Raw genomic sequence first — 19803 nt, 5'->3', positions numbered from 1 at the left:
CCGCTGTGGGATAAATAAAGTAATATCTAATCTAATCTAATTTAATGCATTTATTAAGGCTATTTATTTTTAATTGCATTTATTAGTATAATTATTCATAGGCAATTGTAGTCCACAGTTTTAAATATCCTGTAAAAATCAACAAATTCAAGTAAGAAACTGATTCAGTTTAGTCTCAGATAAGCTATGCTATCTGGTAAAACATTAAAACAGACATTTTTACAGGATTGACCAAAGTGGCTTACTGACCGGGTGTGCAGTTCTATTAGGGGGGTTCGGAAGAGATTACATTATTTGTTCTAAATCAGGTTTAAAGTGATCTCTTCTCATTGATTTTACAGATTCTCTTTATAGTGAGAAACTGACTGCGTGCCATCTGATTGGTCAGTGTCTCCAGTGGGTTTTCCAGTTAGAGCGTGGGATTTAACAGAGAGGCGGGGCTTGTCAAACAGTTCGAGAGAAAGCCAATTAGTGGCGGTGATTGAGCACGTAAACTCTGGCGCTTCGCTCTCACGCTCTCTTTACAAGTTGTCGTCTTTTGGAGAGACCACGGGCTGAATTAGGAACTGAGGCTACTTATAAACCATGTTTGACTTAAAGAGGAGTAATAGTTTGACTTTGAACAGCCGTGAGACGGAGTTCAGTCGAGTGGCGGTCAGACGGAAAGTCAGTGCTGCCGTGGACTGCCTCGCCTCACACCCAGGTGACGCACCTTTCATTTAAGAGTAGCCTAGCTATTTCACTAAGCCGTTAATTCAAATCAAAATTATTATGCCAAAACAGAATTATAAACAAGTAGCCTAGTAGACCTGTAATTGCTCTAAAGTTGTCTACAATAATTGTAAGCTAACATGGCCAATGTAAAACTGCAATTGCCATAGCCTACTTGCTAAAGTGCAGAAAAAGTGATCAGTGAGCTACTAGTCTCTATTGTTATTGTTCGAGTAGTACTAGTCACCATAGATAGGCTGCTGAGTTTTAGTGGAGTTTGTGTCAAAAAAGAATGGATATGAGTGGTTATTTTTTTGGGAAACTAACAAATTATAATCTGAATAGGTTTTCCAATATGTCAATATCCTAATGGGTCTGTGTTTGCAACATGAATGTAGGCCTATAATAAATTCACAACAACCAGATTATCGAGGCTCATACTGTCCTGTTGGGTTAGCAGAGCATCTGGGGAGGGCATTAACTGTTGTTGTTGTTGTTGTGCCTGGTTTACATCAGTAGCCAATTTTAGTTAAGTACCCTTGTCAGTGGGTGAATGTGATGCTATTGTATGCACTGCACTTGGTGAGTATGCAGATACATTTTTGATGCAGAGGGGGGATGACACGCAGCAAAGGGCCGCAGGGTGGACTCGAACCGGCAGCCGCAAAGGACTGAGCCTACATGGGGCTACAAGGCGCACGCTCTTAGCCTGCTGGGAAAGCTAGAAGCAGTCCTGTATGCAGGTTTTTGAATGTTATTGAGCACTTTTGGCCTGTTAGCCTCTCAACTTATTGGATTACTGCAAGGAAATCTCTTCTCCTGATTCAGCATGGACTTTGCCTTGCATGTCTTGAGACCGGCGTTTGTCAATCCACAATCGCACAAAGCCCTTCTGTTCCACTTGTTTTAACTTTTTTTTTAACTCCCCATTTAGGCAGTATGGAGTATGGAGTTATTTGTTTGGATTAGAGAAGTATGTTTGCTCACATTGTACTTTCAGATGCAGGATTCAACAGTGCCATCCATCACTTAGTGATTATTAAACTACATCATTTGTTAGCTTAGCGTGAAGCTGGTTAAAACAAGCACCCTTACACTTTCAAAGTGTGGCCCTTGATACATTTTTAAGATGAAAATAGAATCTCAAAACCTCACTCTGTAATTGATATACACTGAAATGCTTATGCATTCAGTTTTAAGAAAGAAAGAAAGAAAGAAAGAAAGAAAGAAAACATTAAACTAATAGTTATATAGTTAATAGGGGAAAGACACTTATTTTTTAGCTTCCAAATGAGAAGATTGATAACAATAGCTAGCCCAGCTCTGTCCCAAGAAAACAAAATACACCTACCATCACCTCTAAAGCTCACTCATTAAAATGTTACATCATGTGTGTTGACTATGTTGTAGTCTAATGAAAGTTATGTATGAATTCTTTGGCCGGAAGAAGGCAATGTGGTGTTGAACTAAATCCCTATTGAGAATTATGTATTTTAGTCATCTGGCTACCAACTTTGAACTGGACTTTTAAGAATTTTAAGAATAACAGACTCAAATGGTAGACACCTTTTTGAAGATTTGAAAAGCAGCTATAGCCTTTAACATGCATCTTTCTCCTTGTCTCACTAAGTTTTCTGTTCAGTTTAGATATCAGTGGCTGTCTTAACAATTTCAAAATTCTATTGGAGTGATATATTCTATTTATTTAGAAAAGGGCTGTATGTTGCCCCTGATACCCTAACATAACTTGTAGAACTGGTTAATAGACTCTATCGAAAAAAAAGAGAAGTGGAAAAGTGGAAGTACTGCAGTGTTTTTAGCCATCTCCACATGACCAACAAATCTTACACTTTAGCAAAGCCAGGAGTGAACAGCACAGCTTGACTTTGTTATACACGTGGATAATCTTGCAGACATCTGGCCATAGACTGGAGGTAAGAAAAACAAAACAAAAAATTACAACTTGAAAGTATAAATTGCAAAAGCAGGCCTAGGTGATGGTGGCCCAAAAATAAAGTTATTTAAATTAGCAGGTCTGTCGGGCAGATTTTGGGCAAGAATCAGAAACGCAAGCATGTTTACTTTATGAGTGAGCTACAGCCCGGTATGGTTAGAGAGCAAGAGACAGCTGCCGCTAGCATAGCTTTAGCTCAATGATCCGACCAATAATCACATGTATAATTACAATTTGGCATATCTGAGCAAAATAAACTTTTACCATCAAGAGTCATACCCCTTAAGACCTTAGCTGATGTTAGCTCATCATTGTGGTTAAACAAAGAGAGAAGAATTATGTAATTGTTGACAGGCCTAGTCTGAAATCAACCTTTTGTGGACTATACTGTAATGTGTATAATTATTAATTAGCCACCTGTGCTGTTTTTATCTCTTTGCAGTGTCCCCTAAATCAGCTGACCTCCAGACTCCTCTGTGGGCAGGACAAGCTCAAGCCCACAGTCCCTCTACAGGGAAATTGTTACCTCAGCAAGTTGGTGGCACAGAGCAAGACCAAAGTCCTAACATAAGTTGTGGGGTTTCTGTTTCCTGTGTCAGCCCAGTACAGAATTGTCTAGGCTCCCCTAGTCCTATCAGAGGAGGAGGGAACAGTTTTTTGAATGTAGTGTCTGAAGTACGTATCAGCCCTGCCAGACAATCGCCAGGGATTCCACATTTTACAAGCAGTCCACTTTTAGGCTTTCCAAGTCCAGACATAAGAGGCACTCAGAAACGTAGCCCATTGAGGGAAGGACGACACAGCCCTACTAACCTGACCCCAAGGAACCGTAGCCCTCTTGCACGATTACTGCGGACCCCCAGCCCTGTGCAGGGGAGGATGGGGAGCTACAGTCCCACCAATAATTCTAAATCCTGGATAGGACTGCACAGAATCCCAAGCAGCAAGATGGAAGGACAAGAGAAGAGAGTGCGGAAATCTTTGAGCGTGCCTGACTTGATTGTTCTCTTGAAGGAGAGCAGGTTGGATTTTTACTTTGGTCTATTATTTCTGAAACTTGGTTAGCTGAATATCTTTCCATAGAATCTAATTTATTTTTGAATCATACTGACAATTTCAATGATGGAGTTATTTTATTTCTGCAGGATTCCCACGGAAAAAGTTGAACGCACTCCACTGAAACCGCTGCAATCAGCCAACTGCAGTGGGCCAGCCATCACCATCAAATCACCAGTTTACTATAGACTCAATCATGCCACAAGTGAAGTCCATCTATTAGGCAATGGTAAAGAGCAGTCCCCAGGACAATTAAAGGGCATAGTGCAGGGGAGAGATTGCACAGTAGTTAATGAGACGGGAGACAAGGACAAAATAGAAGAAGGCAAGATACCCGTTGTATATGGCTCTAAGTCTTCCTGCCAGTGGAATGAGGCAACTATAGAAGATGGCAGGATTCACAAGGATGCTAAAGATGGACAAAAGGATGCGGATATGATGAAGGAGAGAGGAGTAGGCGAGCCTAAAGATGAAGAGAACATCGAGCAGAAATTGTACAACATAGCCAACGAACTCCTGCAGACGGAGAGAGCCTACGTGGCTCGTCTCCACCTGCTAGACCAGGTCAGTGTGGTAACCGATATGTGGCTTCCTCTACGGAAATGCCCCGCTCTTATTGCAAATATAAATAAAGAAACCACGTTTGTGGACTCAGACTAATTTAGTTGTTGGAAACACGGTGCTCCATTAGGTTAGCAGTTTATCTTTAATTGCCACATTTTCATCAAAACTCTTTCTTTTATTTACATTTCTTGTGTCAAGATAAGTGTAAAATTAAATTTGGAGTATGTCATGCCTCTCCAACTCCCGCCGCAGGTGTTCTGCTCACGCCTAACAGAAGAGGCAGGTCGAGGCTCGTTTCCTCCTGACGTGATAAGAAGCATCTTCTCCAACATTTCCTCTATCTACTCCTTCCACAACCAGTTCCTGCTACCTGACCTTGAAAGCTGCATCAGCCGCTGGTGGGTGTTCACGTCAGACACACTGAGACTCGTCCCTTACAGTGGTGTAAATAATTAACCCCCTTCCCTCCAAAAATAATCCCAAATCTAGGTGTGATAGCCCAGGCCTGGGTACTGTTCTGCTGCAACACGCACCCTTCCTGAGGATGTATGCTGACTATGTCATTAACTTTGACCAGGCCATGGAGCTGGTGAGGACCTGGACCGAGCGCTCCTCTGCTTTCAGAAATATCATCCAGGACATACAGGTAGGACATTGTCTGTAGAGTATGTGTCAGTTTATACGCCAATGCACTTACAGGGCCGGAGGTCTGAGCCGGATTTGATGTAAATGTTGTCCTGTTTCAGAGTCAGGAGGTGTGTGGCAGCCTGACCTTGCAGCACCACATGTTGGAACCGGTCCAGCGCATTCCACGTTATGAGATGCTGCTCAGGGATTACCTGAATAAACTGCCTAAAAACAACCCAGATTATGATCTTGCTTACAGTAAGTATTAGGGGTGTGACGAGACGCTTACTCCACCAGACAAGACACATCACGAGATTGGGTTCACGAGAACGAGACGAGATTTAAAAAAAAAAATTTAAAGAAATCCTCGATGAAATATATGAATGGAAAATAGTTTTTTTATTCAACGGAAAAATCACAAAATGCAAAACATTTTAGGTGCATTTTGAAATCAACTATTAATGATTATTTAACTTTTTTTTTTTTTTACTATTTTAATGAATTATGTGCAGTAAAGGACGTGTAAACTCTACCAACTGGCTTCTGCCCTGTACAATTTCACACAAAACCAAAATGTTGCCACACAAATGATTTAAAAGTGTCAGGGGGATCTTCAATAGTAATTTCACGCTCCATCACCCTGACATCACATCGCCTCACGAGACAATTTTTCACCTCGACGGGAAATAACATTTTAATCTCGTAAAACAAGATCTCGTCACACCCTTAGTAAGTATGCTGTGCCAGTATAACTATTTTAACTGGTCCGTTTACCAATATTTTTGCTCTTAGTGTGCTTGTGTAAGATTTATATGGTACTTCTTTTCCCTTAAAGTGCCCGTCTGTCTTTCCAACCGGAGGGATTTTTGCTGTTCCTAGAATCTATCGTGCCTATAACCCTTTTTTCTTGTAAACGCCATTAAGTTCCTCTGGCCACAGTTCCTATAAGTCTTTCAGCTCCTACAGGTCAGCGACTTTTCCCTTTTCTGCGTAGTGGTGATTAGATGGCTGTGTTATAGTAACAAAAAGTTCCTATGGCCACCTGGCCAGTGCAAATGTCAAAACCAGTTTTGGGGAAAGAATAGTTAGAACTGTTTAGAAGTGGACTGTTCCAGTGACGGGTTGTTTTGTCAGCAATGACCTGAACCTCTTGCTTTGTCTCATCCTGCAGAATCCTTGCAGACTATTTCCATGGCAGCCATCCACTCAAACCGCGCCATCCACAAAGCTGTATGTTACCATTACACACCCCAACATTTACCATTGTGATATCATCATGGTCACACAAAACCCTATTTGTATCACTTGTGTCACTCTATTATTTTGTTTCATCTATGGGTTATATAATTACGAACTCTACAGCTGTTTAGCTGGGACTAACATTTAGGTTTTTATTGTTACTGGTTGATTATGACAATTCTTTTTTAAATGCATCGGTTTTGTCTTTGCAATGATAGTTTGACAAAAATGATAAAAGATTTTTATCAAACTTGACATCAACAGCAATGACTGTGTCCATACAGATCTGTTTTAATGTCTCGCTTCCTCTTTCCCTGCAGGAGAGCCTAAAGCGGCTGGTGGAGATCTATGAGATGGTTGGAGAGGAGGAGGTGGTCAACCCGACAAACGAGTTCCTCAGGGAGGGTCGTCTGCTCAAGCTTGCTGCCAGGAACACGTCTGCCATGGAGAGGCACCTCTTCCTGGTTAGAGACAGATGCAAAAACACTATACCTTTTTGTATAGACAACGACTCAATATCATTTTATTTTACCTTTCTACAAGATTATTTTAAACGGCATTAAAAAGTCACTCTTGTAGAAAATGGTTTATAACTTTCTCCCCAGTTCAACAACTTTCTGATGTGCTGCACTCCTAAGTTTAGCCTAGTCGGGCAGCGTTTTACTGTCCGCTGCAGGATCGGAGTGGATGGCATGCAGGTGCAGCAGACCACCAATGAAGACCACCCATACACCTTCCAGGTCTCTGGAAAAGAGAGGACCCTTGAGCTGCAGGCCAGGTGTGTGCGTACGTGTAAAAAGATATTTTAGTTGGAAAGTAGATGTATTTGATTTCATATTAAATACCTCAACATTTTAAAGTCTGTGAACATAATCTTGTCTTATCAAACATCAGTAAGTTCATTAAATGTATAATTCATTGTTTGTTTTTGTTTTTGTTTTCAAGCTCTAAACAAGACCGAGATCAATGGATAAAGGTATTGGTGTATTTGTATTTAGTATTTGGTGCGACACAGTGAATGTTACATGGATTTGTAGAATATTGAAAAGGTTTTTTTTAAATCTTTTTTTTTTTTTTTTTTTTTTTTTTTTTTTTTTCTCAAGGTAATTCAGGAAGCCATTGAGATGTTTCAGAAAAATAATGAAACCTTCAAATTGGCTTCCAGGGAGCTAAATATACAAGAACCGGTAAGTTTAATAAAATTTCGGAAATGGGGTTGCAAGTATTTAAAATCAATATAGAGAATTACGCAAATCTGTAAAACATCCCAGCTGATGTGTATAAATGTGTGTGTGTTTTACAGACTGAGGAACTCGGCCGACGTGCCCCTCGCTGGATCAGGGACAATGAGGTGACCATGTGTATGAAATGCCAGGACTCTTTCAACGCACTCACCAGGAGAAGACATCACTGCAGAGCCTGTGGCTGTGTGAGTGACAGGATGGGACTGCTTTGTACTGAACACACAATACACACAAAAGTTTTTTGTTTTTTTTCCAGGTAGATTTTCAGAAGATAGCAGTGTTGGTTTCTTGCTCCCCAGGTGGTGTGCGGGAAGTGTCTAGACCATAAAGTGGCTTTAGAGTATGACGGCAACAAGCTGAACAAGGTGTGTAAAGCCTGCTACTCCACCCTGACCGGTCAGAGGGAGGAGAGGGTGGAGGAAAATAAGAGAAGGATACTGGAGGTGAGCATTAAGTGTTTTCTAAAAGTTAAAGCAAGGCTGGCTTTTAAGAGCTTTAAATACCAAATACCATTTGTGTGTACCAGCATTGTGTTTTTTTGTTTGTCTGATGCTTCATACTTTACACACAACTCAATATCTCAATCCACACCATACATGCTGCCGCCCGGAGGCTTGCTCCAAACTAAGTGAAATTCCTCGTCTGTGTCCTCATACCTGGCGAATAAAGCTGATTCTGTGTGTTCTCCCAGTCGGAGGCCTCACCCATGTCCAGTGACTGCATAATGAGTGGCTTCCTGCTGTATGGTGACAACCCCAAGACCTGGCAACAGGTATGGACTGTTATCAGCCAGACTGAACCTCCAGCCCTCCACCTGTATACTGCTCCACAGGTAGGAATCTCTGTTATAAAGAATAATGGGAAGGTAACGGTGTGATATACTGTTTGATCCTTGAGTTTATTATGTAAGAGACAATTACGTTTTATTTTCAAACGTTGAGTAAAGGTGCCACTTACTTGTTTGTGTGTCACTGTTATTTTGGCGGGACTGTGTCTATAGGACATGCATGAGATGTTGCAATACACAGTCCCTCTCCGTTAAACACACAACACAGTCCCGACAGTCACCATCTGTAATCATTCACCCACATGGAAAATAGGGAAACACTGGTGAAATTGTAAACAGCTATTGTGCAATCAACTGCACAAACTGTTTTTTTTTTGAGACAGCTAATCCTGCTTATTTTATGAATGATACCTAATAAAATAAAAACTTTGTACATATCCACAGAAACCTACAACATTCTTTGAAGTCCCCAAGATTTTAATCCATCACCAGCAAGTAATGCTGCATTAAATCTGAAAACCTACAGCAAGTGCCCTTAGGCTTTGTTATTTTTCCAAGGCTACACACACACACAGAAGCTTTAGGTGACAAATTAAAGAACAACCCAATATACAGTGTCCAATGGTGGTTGTGGTGCCGAAAAGCACGGTCAACCAAAAATTTACCATGGATGTAAATTAATTTGCGTTTAAACCTGGTGACTGAGGACAATAACGAACAATTCACATTCCATTCACAATTCATTTTCTCATGTCTAAATCCTCTTCTTTCTACTTTTTGAACATCAATATACCAAGGCTGGTTTGTTTGCCATCATGTGAAAAAAAGTGACATCCCTGCATATTATCTATTGGAACTAACGGGATGCTTTTCTGTTGCAACCCCTTCATGACATTTGTAATTACCAAAACATAGTGTTTCATGCAAAATATTACGTTGCACAGCCTAACCTTAACCTCCTCTCCTCCAGGACGTGAAGCCCCTATCCAGTATACCTGTACTGGGCTGCAGTGTGGTGGATTCCCCTCAGGAGCTCCATGGTCAGCTTTGTTTCTGTTTAAGCCAATCCAAAACCACCCACACTTTCTTCTGCGATAGATTGGACGTCAAACAGAGCTGGCTGAAAGTTCTGAAAGTTGCAGCGATGGGCAAGCAGTACACGCCGAATGGCTATGACATCACCACCAGTAGCTCCACATGTGGCATTAGCGGCACTGTCAAAGACGGAAGCGTATGTACTGGTGAGAAATGTATCATCAATGGCGACGAGGTAATCCACTCCTGAATGTTTGAGATCAGGACCTATGGAAAGTACTCTTACCTCTTACAAGTGTGTACACTCACACAAGACCAAAGGAAAGTCCATTGATGTTAAAGACGGTAGCTTTGAACTAAACATTTGATAAAATGAATGAAATCTAGGAATGTAAAGGTTGATAATAATCAGATTGAGAACTGTGTTTTCCTTACAAGTGGCAATGCACTTTATTTCTAAAATGGTTTACAGTAAAATAAATAAAGTGAAGGTGTTTTAACATGAGTCGGACTATTCCTTCAACTACAGACATGGTTGCTTCGGCTCTGTACACATAGTCTAAGGTGCCATGCAATGTGGCGTAAAAATGTGCTCCGAGGTTAGCTTAGCATGAGGGTTTCAGTGAAACACAGAGGCTCTGTGGGATCATAATTGCCTTATAAAACACATTCAACTGATCCCATTTCTTCACAGATAATGTTTCAACAATGAAATATTTACACCCAGAAATATTAACCGCTAAAGAAATAAAATACATTTAAAAAAAGTAAGTGGTCAAAATGATCACAGTAAAACATCAAATGCCCATTAGTCTGTTGTAGTAGTACATTATATTTAGTTTGTGTGGAGTCATTAAAGCATCAGTTTAGCTTAGTTGGTTCAGTCAGAAAGAGAAAAAACATTTTCAGAAGCAAATTAACAATATGATTGACTTCAAGCGATGTTATTGAAACAGAATTTCTCTTGTTTGAGTACATGTCTTTTCACATTGCAGTTACTGTATGTAATGGTTACTTTAAAGGAATTCCCAGACTATCACAAACTAAATACCTGATCTATGGAGTTACAGTGGTGCTCATAGCTTTACATGTATATGCTTAAGTTGACTAAAAAGAGGAATAAAAAGAAAAATGTTTTGGAAATTTATTATAATGCCTTAATTAAACATATTTTCTTTGTGAATGAATAATGTATTGTAAATAAATAAATACATGTTCTTCCTTAAAATACAGGGGGCACAAGTATACACATCTCTGTTAAATTACCATAGAGGCAGTCAGATTTTTATTATTAAAGGCCAGTTATTTCATGGATTCAGGATACTATGCATCCTGATAAAGTTCCCTTGGCCTTTGGAATTAAAATAGCTCCCCCCCATCATCACATACCCTTCACCATATATAGAGATTGGCATGGGGTACTTTCCATAAAATCATCTCTCAATGCAAATCAAATCAGCTATTATAACTGGAAAAAAAAGCATGTAAACTTATGAGCACCACTGTAAACAGGCTGACATTGTTATTGTTAACATCTGTTAGCTGGTGAAGAAAGTTGAAAAGCTTTCAGCTAAAAGCTATTTTACTCAGAGTTGGTGAAGTCCACAGTAGAGCTAAGGAAACAGGGACAAAAAAAAACACCTCCACATGAATGTGGTTTCTTTGTTTGCTGGATAAGCCGTTGTTTAGCTTACATGTTAAAACCCCTTAAAATCTAGTAGCTGTGTCACTACTATTGTTAAGCTATGCTGTCCTCTAGTGGCCAACACTTGACAAATGCAGCTATAAGATTCTCACCTCCTTTCCGAACAACCGAGAATCATGTTTTTTTTATGTCACTGCTGCACTACCTCGCACCAACAGCATTGCACAACATAAAATAGCAACAAGTGCAACCTCTCTGTTAACAAAGCTGAAAGAATACACGGCTATAGTGTGCTTCAAAATGTACAGAGCTTAAACGTTATAGAATTGGGTCTTACACAATTCTCTAATATCTATTCTGCAGATGGTAGCTGTTAAATAAATCAAGTCAGGGTCTCTGAATTGAGAGAATCACTTAGAGTTGTGAACTTGGCCCCTGAAGTCTTGATACTATAGCTGCAAAAACAACTGGACATTTGAGAAAAGCATATAAAGACTAAACGTGGCTCTTTGTGTAACAGCTTATTACTCTGAACTGCAGGCCCAGCTGACTGCACCGGTGCAAATAAGCCATACAAAGTAGCCTCAATGTCCACATGGACATCACCCTTGCCTGTTGGACACTGACATCATTAGAAAATCTGATTTGGTCTTAGCGCAGGCCAAAAATAATTGGTAACATTAAATGGCAACCTGGTCATTTTGTCGCATTTAGTTTTCAACAGCAGTGGCTCTTCAAAACAAAAGTGGTTTGACCTGCTTGTAATGACATAAGTTAGATATCAAGAAAGGAGGCCCTGATTTGGACATTGATGCTTAGAAATAACATGTTTGAATCCAGCACTTTATACAAAGAAAGCAACACTGGCAGAGAGGCGCACCCTATATCACACACACACGCTGACACACTTTACATTTAGAAAGAAAGAAAGAAAAACAGGATTATTTACAGGACGGCTACCTCTCTTTTTTTTCTTTCACACATCAGTCCTCAGCACACATTTTGTTCACTTAAAATCTCCAGTCTCATTCGACTTGATGTCGAAGTACAGTTCAAGCCATCTTAGTATTTATTTGATCTTATCATCATCATCTTGGGGTTTGGACCTGCCATCCATATCGTTTAAAAGCGTCTCAGTGTTGGAATACTGCAGCTGTATGCAATCCAGAGAATCACTTTTAGTCAGCCATGGGTGAGTGATCCATCTTAAGCCTCCATGAGGCTATATCAAGTAGGACGGACCACATGATTCTTGGTTATAATACTTGAGAGTTGACTGATGTTGTTGCTCTTGCCATCAGGTTGTGAGGGAGCAAAACCACGGTGAACAAAAGAAGCACACGGGGGATATACAAAATAAAACAAAGTTCTACCAGAAAAATTCCAAACTGTCCCGAAGACTCCCATGAAGCCGGTAGTGCAGCACTCAAAGTTTTCTTGAGGCAAATCAACCCCACTTTAAAACCAGCAGTGATGAAAGGCGGAATTCTACATCTGTCGTCTCTCAACTGCAGCACAGCTGCTCCGACACCAGGAGGGTGTCATAGCCATAGATCTCCAGCAGGTGGAGCAGGAAGAGCCTGTCTCCGTGGGGATCCAGACCCATGGCCCTCACACTCTCCTGGGTCAGCATGGGATCCGGGCTCCCTGCCACCTCGCTGAGGGTCTGGAAAATCCTGTTGTTCTGCTCCAGGAAAAACCTGGATCAATCAAGGGTTTAGAAGTAAGTTTGGTAATTTGAGACGTTGTTACAAGGTTCTTCACCCAGCTCCAGAACTAAAATGTACTCAATTGGATTTTTATTTTTTAAACAATTTAAAACAAAACAAAAAACTACACAGTTGACTTTTCCTTTTGTTTTATCCTCCTTGTCCCGTATGCTTTCCTTCAACGTCTCTATGGTTTTTTTTTTATGTCACTATGCTGAACAGTAGCCGTGATAACAAGATGGTCAAAACCACAAAGAAAATCAGCACAACTCTGCCCTTGAGTGTGAGATTTAATAATTACAGTTTCTGAGAGAGGAGAAAAGGAGAAAGGTCAGTTGATTCCATCAGGCTCATTACTTCATTGATTCCATAAACAGATCAAGTTGTGCCTGCGCTCTGCATACAGTGGTTAATCAGTAGTTATCACTCCACTGGCTGCTTAAATGAATCACGTTGTACTTACAGAATAAAAAGATCCTCTTCACTGGACACACAGTCTCCATTCTCCTCCTGAGAGTATAGCAACATCTGCCTACACGCACACACAGATAGACACACTCTTGATTTTTTGCTTTTTTGGGGGAAAACCTACAGGACAGAGTGTTGTCAGCTCCTAAAACAGCTAGGCTCTGTAATTTTAAGCAAATGTTACCCAAATAGGAGGACAAAGTGAATTTGTGGGCAACTTTTCAGCTGCGCATTATACACATTTTAAGTATTTACAGCAGCAGGACGGTGTATGTGTGGTTGACTCAAAATTAACTACAGTATGTTTTCATGGTGATGAAAGAACATGTAACTAAGTGCAACAGTGTAGCCTTTAATTCACACTCTGGTAATTGTCATGATGTGTAAGAAGCAGTAGTCCTGTTGGCAGTGTTTTCCTACCTCTGTTCCGTGAGTTTGCGATATTTCTCCCTGTCGGCTGTGCTGAGGCGGAGCAGAGGCTTCAGGCCGTCCCTGCAGGTCTTTACATTCTGATTGTCTACATACGCATCATACAGATCCTTCTTCTCCTCAAAGATCTTCTCAGTAGTACCTAAACACACAAACACAAACAGGATCTCTAGGATTTAAGATACAGGAGCCACTAATCATATTGAATATTAGACCAACTAGTCTTTTTTTCAGTGTGGCTTTTCACAAATGTTTTTGAGCATCCACTTACACGCCACGTAGGACAGCTCGTTCTCCAGGGCGCTGATATCGGCCACGTTAACATAGAAGAAAGGGCGGAACTCGGGCACAGCCACGCCGATCCCGGGGATGGAGATGTTTGCCAGGCAACAACAGCAGTACACTGAGAGGGAAGAGGGGGCGGAGGGTAAAAACAGACCAAAATGATGCATGAGTGTGGGAAGGAAGGAGTGTGAGGATGTGAACATGTCCATAACATGTGGGCTGTCCAACAGTGATACAGCTGGAGAGAAACAGAATGTACGCCGGTGTGAAATCTCCAGACTCATTCAAAAAATAAATTGGTAAAAGACCGTTTTCTGTAGTGCAACTATAATGGGGTTCAGAGTTGTGATGGCCAAATGAAGCTTTGTGAAGCAGTGTCTTTATTTTCTAGGCCCACTTGATGGCGCTCTCTGTTTAACAAAAGGTTGAGAATACACAGATTTGCAATGCTTTAGGCGTTCATCTTAAAAACAAAAGCGCCATCTAGTGGCCTCAGAAAATAAAGACACTGGTTTATGAAGCTTCATTTGGCCATCACTAGTTCAGAGCTGTAAAGTATTGGGTACAGTCTTAGCCAAGTTCAACATTAAAACCTTTTTTTTAACATTAAAATCATGAAAATAATTACTTTTTTTCTTAATTAAAGGAATATTTTGACTTGTATTGAAATACATTATTTTGTTATCTTCTATTTGTTAATCTTCTCATCTGACTCTAGGCAAGAACTCCCAAAAACGTCAAACCTTTAAACCTCTGATAAATCTCACCTCTGTAGCAGACCACGCCCACAGGTGGAGGGGAGAAGATGAGGATGCGTCTGCGGAGGAGAGCCAGTTTCCACAGCACCATGATCTGCTCCCCAAAGAAGCGGATGAACTGGGACATGCAGCCTGCTGGGTGGGTGATCTGGTCCAGAGGTATTCAAACACAACACACACAGGCACACAAGGTTACTGTGTCATAAAGTCTAAAAACAAATACAACAACACCAGCTAACGTAGGTGTAGACGTGGGAATGTCATTAGTTTCTACCTTCATTTCAGGGTGCATGCTGTGGTTGATTGCAGCTCCCCAGGCATTGGCTGGGCATGCAATAACAACACCGTCACCACCGGGGGGCAGCAGTGCTCTCTTGTCCTCATAGAAGGCCTGCAGGGGAGAGTAGTGGCCTGGGGAGTGAAGCTGGAGCCTGCAGCGGGGGACAAAAAATGACATACGTTTTGGGAAAGTCTGAACCTTAAAATTTACATTCTTTCACAAATATACAAGTAGCATTTTATTTCCTAACTTCAGTTGACTCTTCACTTTAAGGGAAAAAAAATACAGTTTCAGTTACATTGATATGTCTATGCATGTCTAACCATTTCCAGCAGCTTAGAGGAGCACTGCAGTGCATGAGGCCATATATTACTTTTTGGTATACACACACTGATATTTCCTCCAAAAATATATGTATGTATGTATGTATACATACATATATATATATATATATATATATATATATTCAAAATGAGAATTGTTCAGCTCAGAGAGTCATTTTGATTTGAAAATAGTGATACCGTATTGTGAAACAAATGGTGCTTGTCATACACATTAATTAGGCCAGGAAACCCTCATTTAGTAACACTAGTTTGGACTATTTTAAATTGCAGTGGGCTGGGTGTCTGGGGAAAATGTGCTACCAAAGTAAAGAAGAAAACCAGCATTGGGCTTTGTTAATCATTTTCTAAAATCAATAATCAACACTGCATGGGTAAGTGGGTTTCTTGGTACCTGAAGCTAGTCCTATTGCTGTTAGAGCTTCCTTAAAGTAAAGTATAGTCATTTGTATCTGATCAGGAAGGCTTGTAACTAATATGTTAATCTGTGACTCATCTGTCATTATTATAGAAGGAATTGTTTGTTTAGCCTAAATTCCATCACAATTTCAAAGAGCATCCAAATCCCTTTTTAATTATATTTGATTTATAATTTTTCAATCATATCACAAACCGTTTATTAATTTGTTTTGTCTGACAATTAAAAACACAGAGATAATCAATAAACAATCATATAAAACCAAACTAATCAATTAAACCAGCAAATGTTTGACATACTGCTGAGAAAATGTCTGCCAATCAACTTATTGGTCAATTAAGTGATTATTTCAACACAATCTGATCATGGGCCTTGAAGAGTGAATCCACAAACTAACAACACACAGTTTTTTATGTGTCACCTACTGTACCGAGGTTACATACACATTTTAGGATGGGTTATTCTATGCCAAGACACTTCTCCATTCATTATTCCTAGCCTTGTTAGCATCATTAGCATTTCCCTGTAAAGCTAATGAGTTCCGCTAGCTGCAAGTGCCAAGAGAGGACACATTACAGACTCAAAATCAGAAATAGAGAGAAGAAGGGAGAGAGAGAAAAATGGGAAAGTATCCAGAAATTCCGAAATGTCTTAACCACCTCCTCCCCAACAGTGAGCCCTTTCTTTCTAAAACTGCCATGGCAGTCAGCAGATGGGAAATCTGGAGCAAGCTACGTGGGGAATGATGAGTAAGTAGCATGACCGCTGCATGACTGGAGGCCAGAAGAGGCCAGGAGTGTGGGAACTGTGGAGAGGTAAGAGAGGAGGATCAGGGGAAGGAGAGCAAAAGAGAGAGAGAGAGCAGTGTTCAAAGGGGAAGTGTGACAAAATTGTGAATAGGGTTTGGAGATAATGGAAGTGTACCACTGTTGAGGGAGAGAAAACAGGAGTCGAGGAAACTGTGAGAGTGGTCTATTTTAGAATGGAAAGGAGAAGAAGAGGAACTAGGCTAGGGAGAATCATAAAGGCCCGCCGAATGCCCCTAGTGGCCATATGTGAACTTACCTGTGGACTAATATTGTACCACAGGAAAAACTCTTAGATTGAAAAATTGAATTACTTGAAATCAATGAATCGTTTTTAAGAAATTCATCAAGCACAGTATTTGGTAGTTCTAGGTTCTCAAAATGACATTTTGCTTCCGTTTTAAATTTTATGAACCGAATGTCTTTGACTTTCAATCTCACATGGAAGGTCCTTAAAGTACTCAGAAAAAAAGGAAATTTAAACCTGTACAATTCCATAATCCCCCGAGAAACACTATGTGATTTTGTCTAAAATATAAGTACCGGTAAATTTTGAAAAATGTTGACCCATCTTTCCCAAAGCCAAAGATGACATACTCAAATGTCTTGTTTTGTCAACAACTCAAAGATATTCAGTTTAATGTGATAAAGTAGAAAATAACCCCAAAAGTACTCACATTTAGCAAACTGAAATTACAGAATATTCTTAACAAATGACTCAAACGATTAACTGATATAAAATATAGTAATATAATAGTTGTCAAAAAATGTAATAGTTGAAAACTAATGGAATCATCTTTGCAGCTATGGTTCTAAGCCTGTTGTTCAGTGAAAGTAAAGGCTCCTGCCATGTGTATAAGCAGACCACTCTGTTGAACAAACCGGGTCCTCCTACCTGACCTGGTGCTCCAGGAAGCTCATGTAGCGGTAAAGCAAGGTGTAGGAAGGAGACAGGATCCCCACCGACTTCATCCTCGCGCCCCTCTCCACCGTGCTCTCCACCGCCATGTTGGCAAAGCAGGCCAGGCCAAAGTAGGAGCCCTTCCGGAAGTAGCTGTGGATGGAGGGGAGAGTGAGAGAGAGGGAGACAGACGAAGCCATGAGTCATGGAACGCAAAGGCAATGCCAGATGGCTGGGCTTCTTTATTCTTTTCTTTTTCTGCCAGGCAACACTTTGTGTCATTCTGTCCTGCCAGGAAGAAGACATGGGGCTGCATCCTAATGCTGAAAATGAGCTTCCTCAACTTGGTTATGTTCTTCAGGATGTGGAGAAAGTAAACAACTTCCTGTATCGTGCTTACATGAAGTCTGTGGTGACTCGGTGGGAGCCGCTGGCGATGGCTTTAAACTCCACTCCCTCTAGGTCAATGTCTTTGGGCAGACACCACTCCAGCATGTTTCCTATTAAAGCCACATAACATACAGAGATAACATTAATTCACACAGGTAAGCAGACAAACACTGATACAACACCAGATGGTAAATATGTTATCACCATTTCATTTGATGTGCCCAAAATAACAGTGACACAGCCTGATTCTTTGGAATTCATTGTGTCGGCTGAGAGCTGTAGCTCGAGCGCCAGCTGAGCAAATACGGTCTGTTAGGAGCCAGGATACAGGTGACTCAGCCAGTGTGGTTTTAAATCTAATCATTAGCTCCACATATAAGTCAGTGGAGTTTCTGCAGAAATATGAGTTCAGCCAGCCACAGTAAGCCCATAGGTCTGTATCATTAACCTATGACCGGACACAAAAGATGCTCTACAGTATATGACCACTGACAGATGTTACTACCTTTAAGTATTTAAAGGTAGTAACACAAGAAACCTTTAAGTATTTTAAGGATCATGCAGTGCAAAGTGCCTATCAAAGCTATTTCAAAGCTATATATGTACAGCATTAAAAGGCCACCAGAGACACAAGATGTTTATTAAATGTTATAACTTTTACGACCCATTTGTGAACAAAGGTGCAAACTCTGAATGCTTTGCTTTGTCTTATTTTATTGGCATTAGATTGAGGCTTTTCTTGCAAAGCCACTATCAGATGGTGGTAAAGGTGGAGTAGCCTTCAAATATCAGTGACCCTTTCACTGAGCAAATATAATTTTTTTTTTAAAAAGCATCGTTATTACCTGTTATAACCTCACCCTATTCTCGTGGTCTCCTGTCAACCTGACATACTGCAACATCATAAAGCACCCGGCTCCACCCTTCAGGCAATGTCCTCTGTCGCCATCCAGGCAGGTTGTCTCTATCATTTTCGACATACATCTTATGATTCTTAGATTAATTAGTCCTCTAGGTTAGTTACCTGAGTGGTTACTTTTTCCTAGGGGCTCATCCTGTCTTTTACATGCCCATCATTAAAAATGTATAGTCCTGCTCTGCAGAAAGGACCAGCTAATTGATTTTTCTCACAGAAGTCATCCTGATTTTTTTGACATGTCTATTATGTAGTTAGGCTAACAGATGGCTTCTAATCGTATCTCTAAACTTATGGCCAGATCAAAAAAGCCACACCTGTAGGAGAAGGGCGTCTGACACAGGAATGGCTTGCATTAGACTAAGAAGACTTCATCTATTTTCTCTTTTAATGTCTATAAACATGATGCTTTCCCTTCAAGTATGATGTTTAATATAGCAATGATAACTCTATGTTGGATATTTGATGTCCCACCTGATCTGGTATTAAATGTAACCACAAAGACCGACACAATCTGGTCCTTTTCCTCCCATTTCACCATCCTGTCCTCTAGCGACACCTCCCCCGATCCTGAATCCGAGAGATGCTCCTCGTTGTCGGGATGCAGGGCTTCATTCTTGCCCTGCGGGGTGTTGGAGGTCGCGGGTGGGGCGCTGCAGCCGTCTGCGTTGGAGACAGACCTGCTGGGAGTGGGACCCCCTGGACTGCTGCTCCACCCAAGCCCCGGCGCGGAGCATCCTGACGAGGCACGGCTGTTGCAGGGGCTCGCCACTCGGTCCTTGGAGTGTGCTGCAGCCGGTGCCGCTCCGCCAGGCTTCTCCGTGGACGGAACCTCCTCCCAGTCCAGCAGAGGTGCTCGGTCCGACCGCTCCACCATCCTGTCGGCGGTCCCGCCTCGTCAGTCTCACAGCGGATTGTAAATGATGTTTCAGCCGACAAGCACCAAGGTCCATCCGGTGATAACAACAGCTCAGAGCAATTCCCGCATTGCAAAGTTATTCTGAACTGTTCAGAACGGTCGCATTCTGAATCAAATTAATGTTACGTTTAACAGCTTTCAAATCTATCTTTATAATCTTTCTTGTCTGAGGTGATCATAAATTTGATGCTGTTGGGAGAGGGCAACTCCTTCGTCTAATGTGAGTTGCATTCAAAACACTTCACCAGAAGTGTCACATTGCTTTGACTACGAACAGATATTGAACATCTGGGAACACGACACCGTTGTGGCTTCTTGAAT

The 19803-nt window shown here is 41.0% G+C and overlaps 2 protein-coding genes across 2 annotated transcripts; one reads left to right on the top strand and one right to left on the bottom strand.

Moving 5' to 3' along the window:
* The first annotated feature begins 443 nt into the window (after positions 1-443).
* On the top strand, positions 444-9722 carry LOC117938787 (FYVE, RhoGEF and PH domain-containing protein 4-like). The gene is made up of 15 exons (XM_034863657.1): positions 444-703; positions 3108-3687; positions 3811-4285; positions 4538-4683; positions 4775-4931; positions 5032-5170; positions 6084-6142; positions 6472-6615; positions 6757-6929; positions 7097-7127; positions 7255-7338; positions 7455-7580; positions 7695-7838; positions 8087-8227; positions 9153-9722. Exons 1-15 carry the CDS (start codon positions 586-588, stop codon positions 9465-9467), a joined length of 2832 nt encoding a protein of 943 aa, XP_034719548.1. The 5' UTR covers positions 444-585; the 3' UTR covers positions 9468-9722.
* Positions 9723-11042: 1320 nt separating this feature from the next.
* On the bottom strand, positions 11043-19771 carry LOC117938793 (DENN domain-containing protein 11-like). Its single transcript, XM_034863677.1, has 9 exons — positions 19038-19771; positions 17658-17757; positions 17252-17410; positions 14786-14942; positions 14521-14659; positions 13740-13871; positions 13460-13610; positions 13035-13103; positions 11043-12562 (listed from the first exon to the last, which is right to left on the bottom strand). The coding sequence occupies exons 1-9, from the start codon at positions 19438-19440 to the stop codon at positions 12367-12369; spliced, it is 1506 nt and encodes a 501-aa protein (XP_034719568.1). The 5' UTR covers positions 19441-19771; the 3' UTR covers positions 11043-12366.
* Between the last annotated feature and the right edge of the window lie 32 nt (positions 19772-19803).

Source organism: Etheostoma cragini, chromosome 23 (assembly GCF_013103735.1).
Source record: "Etheostoma cragini isolate CJK2018 chromosome 23, CSU_Ecrag_1.0, whole genome shotgun sequence".
In the NCBI taxonomy this organism is placed as follows: domain Eukaryota; kingdom Metazoa; phylum Chordata; class Actinopteri; order Perciformes; family Percidae; genus Etheostoma; species Etheostoma cragini.
This window is presented reverse-complemented; position numbering and strand designations above follow the sequence as displayed.